We start from the raw sequence: 1636 nt of genomic DNA on the forward strand, positions 1-1636 counted from the left end.
ACCATTCCAGATTTGAAGGCGCCTGGTAAACGGACTTTTTTGTATAGGCACTTGTTCTTTGAAAGAAGGCATAAAGACTTCCAAAGTAAACACGGTCCTCCATATTACACTTCCAAGTTCTGCATGAGTTTTTAAATGTGAAACACCAACAAGAATCTCAGAAGTGTTCTGTGTCAGTCAGAACTGGACATAGAGATAATTAAACTGGCTTTTTAAATCTTAAAGTAAATGCATGACCACTTGGAAGTGTGGTGGACACCCTAGAAGATCTCACACACTTAGGACATCAGAGATGAAGCCAAAGCAACATCAGAAGACAATTATGTGGCACTGGTCTAACTACAAAAGAAATTGGAAATGTAATTTTCTCTGCTGAGTAGCTATGCAATCATGAGGTAATTATTAGAAATGCACAACATGCCTTTCGTTGGGGGCTGATGACAATGAATTGCGTATCAGTGACTTTTGGTAAGACATCAAATGCTACGACAATAAGAATAATGATAAAATAAGGAGTCCCCTGCATATAATGTTTCTTTGAATCTGGCAAAGTAGTGTGAAATTATTCTCATTCAGCCAAACAGGTCACAAAGCAATATATATAGACAAAAATTTTCAGCCTCCTTATTATAAAGTAATACTCCTGGGACTATATTAAAATAGTATTTATGGAACAGAAGCAATCTAATTCTTAGGAGTGCTGATCATTAATAACAGAGCACTACTGAAGGAAAAACACTATCTTTAAAATTACAGCATCTATAGCTTAATCCAGATTTAGGTATCTAATTAGGCCCCTTCTTTTCATGTGTTTAATCCTGACAAGATTCTAGAAGATATCTGAACCTTCACAAGAATGCAGTAAGCAGGCAACAAGCTCAGCTGAATACAGTAATAAAGCCTATTTATGTAGAGCAAAAAGCCCCCTGTCTTCAGTAGCTTTCCAATAACTTAACATGTTTACATAAATCTACCCATCAGTCCAGACTGTCTTATGTAAGAAGGAATAACCCAATTACGAAATTTCAACTATTTGAAATTTGCTACAAATGTCTGAATATTTTAATATTCAAACCACCTTTAAGACAGGAACCAGCTTCAAAATAACTGATAACTGTCTTCAAATTAACAGGTAACAGCAACTTATAATTTGCCTTTTAAAAGAAAAGTACTGAACTTTCAAGTTTATCAGTTTATAAATTAGACTTAATCATCTACCTAAAATCCAACAGAAATTATGTCCAAAGATACACACTGATTTTTTCATGTACCATACTTTGATTTTTTCCAATGAATACTTAAAGTAAAGTAGCTGTGTGCTTGCTGGTTTTTGTGTGATCTACAGTCTATGAACCATTAATAATACAAAAATTAAAAATACGAAATGCTGATTTTGCTTCTTAACTTACACGATTTGGTGAAATTTAATTGTATTTCTTGATTTAAAGAAGAATAAGCTGTAGACTGTATTTTACATAATCCTCATTTTTAGTAGCATAATGTAAATAACATACTGAAGACTGAGGTACTAAAAATATCTTTCAAATTTTTTTTAATAAAAAGTTGTCATCTAAAAATTCTTTAATTACCTCGCTTTCAGCAAAGTGTCTTTCTCCTTTTAAACACAGGGAAGAGC

At 33.1% G+C, this 1636-nt stretch overlaps 1 protein-coding gene across 1 annotated transcript in view; it reads right to left on the minus strand.

Annotated features, from left to right (window-relative positions):
• Positions 1 to 1636, minus strand: part of LOC104622132 (AT-rich interactive domain-containing protein 4B-like) — a 63590-nt gene that overhangs the window by 47497 nt on the left and 14457 nt on the right. The window contains 1 exon segment of the mRNA XM_010288805.1: positions 1590 to 1636. This exon segment is cut by the window's right edge and continues 19 nt beyond it. Within this exon segment, the coding sequence (XP_010287107.1) occupies positions 1590 to 1636 (47 nt within the window).

The sequence above is a fragment of the Phaethon lepturus genome, unplaced genomic scaffold (genome assembly GCF_000687285.1).
Source record: "Phaethon lepturus isolate BGI_N335 unplaced genomic scaffold, ASM68728v1 scaffold43476, whole genome shotgun sequence".
Classification (NCBI taxonomy): Eukaryota; Metazoa; Chordata; class Aves; order Phaethontiformes; family Phaethontidae; genus Phaethon; species Phaethon lepturus.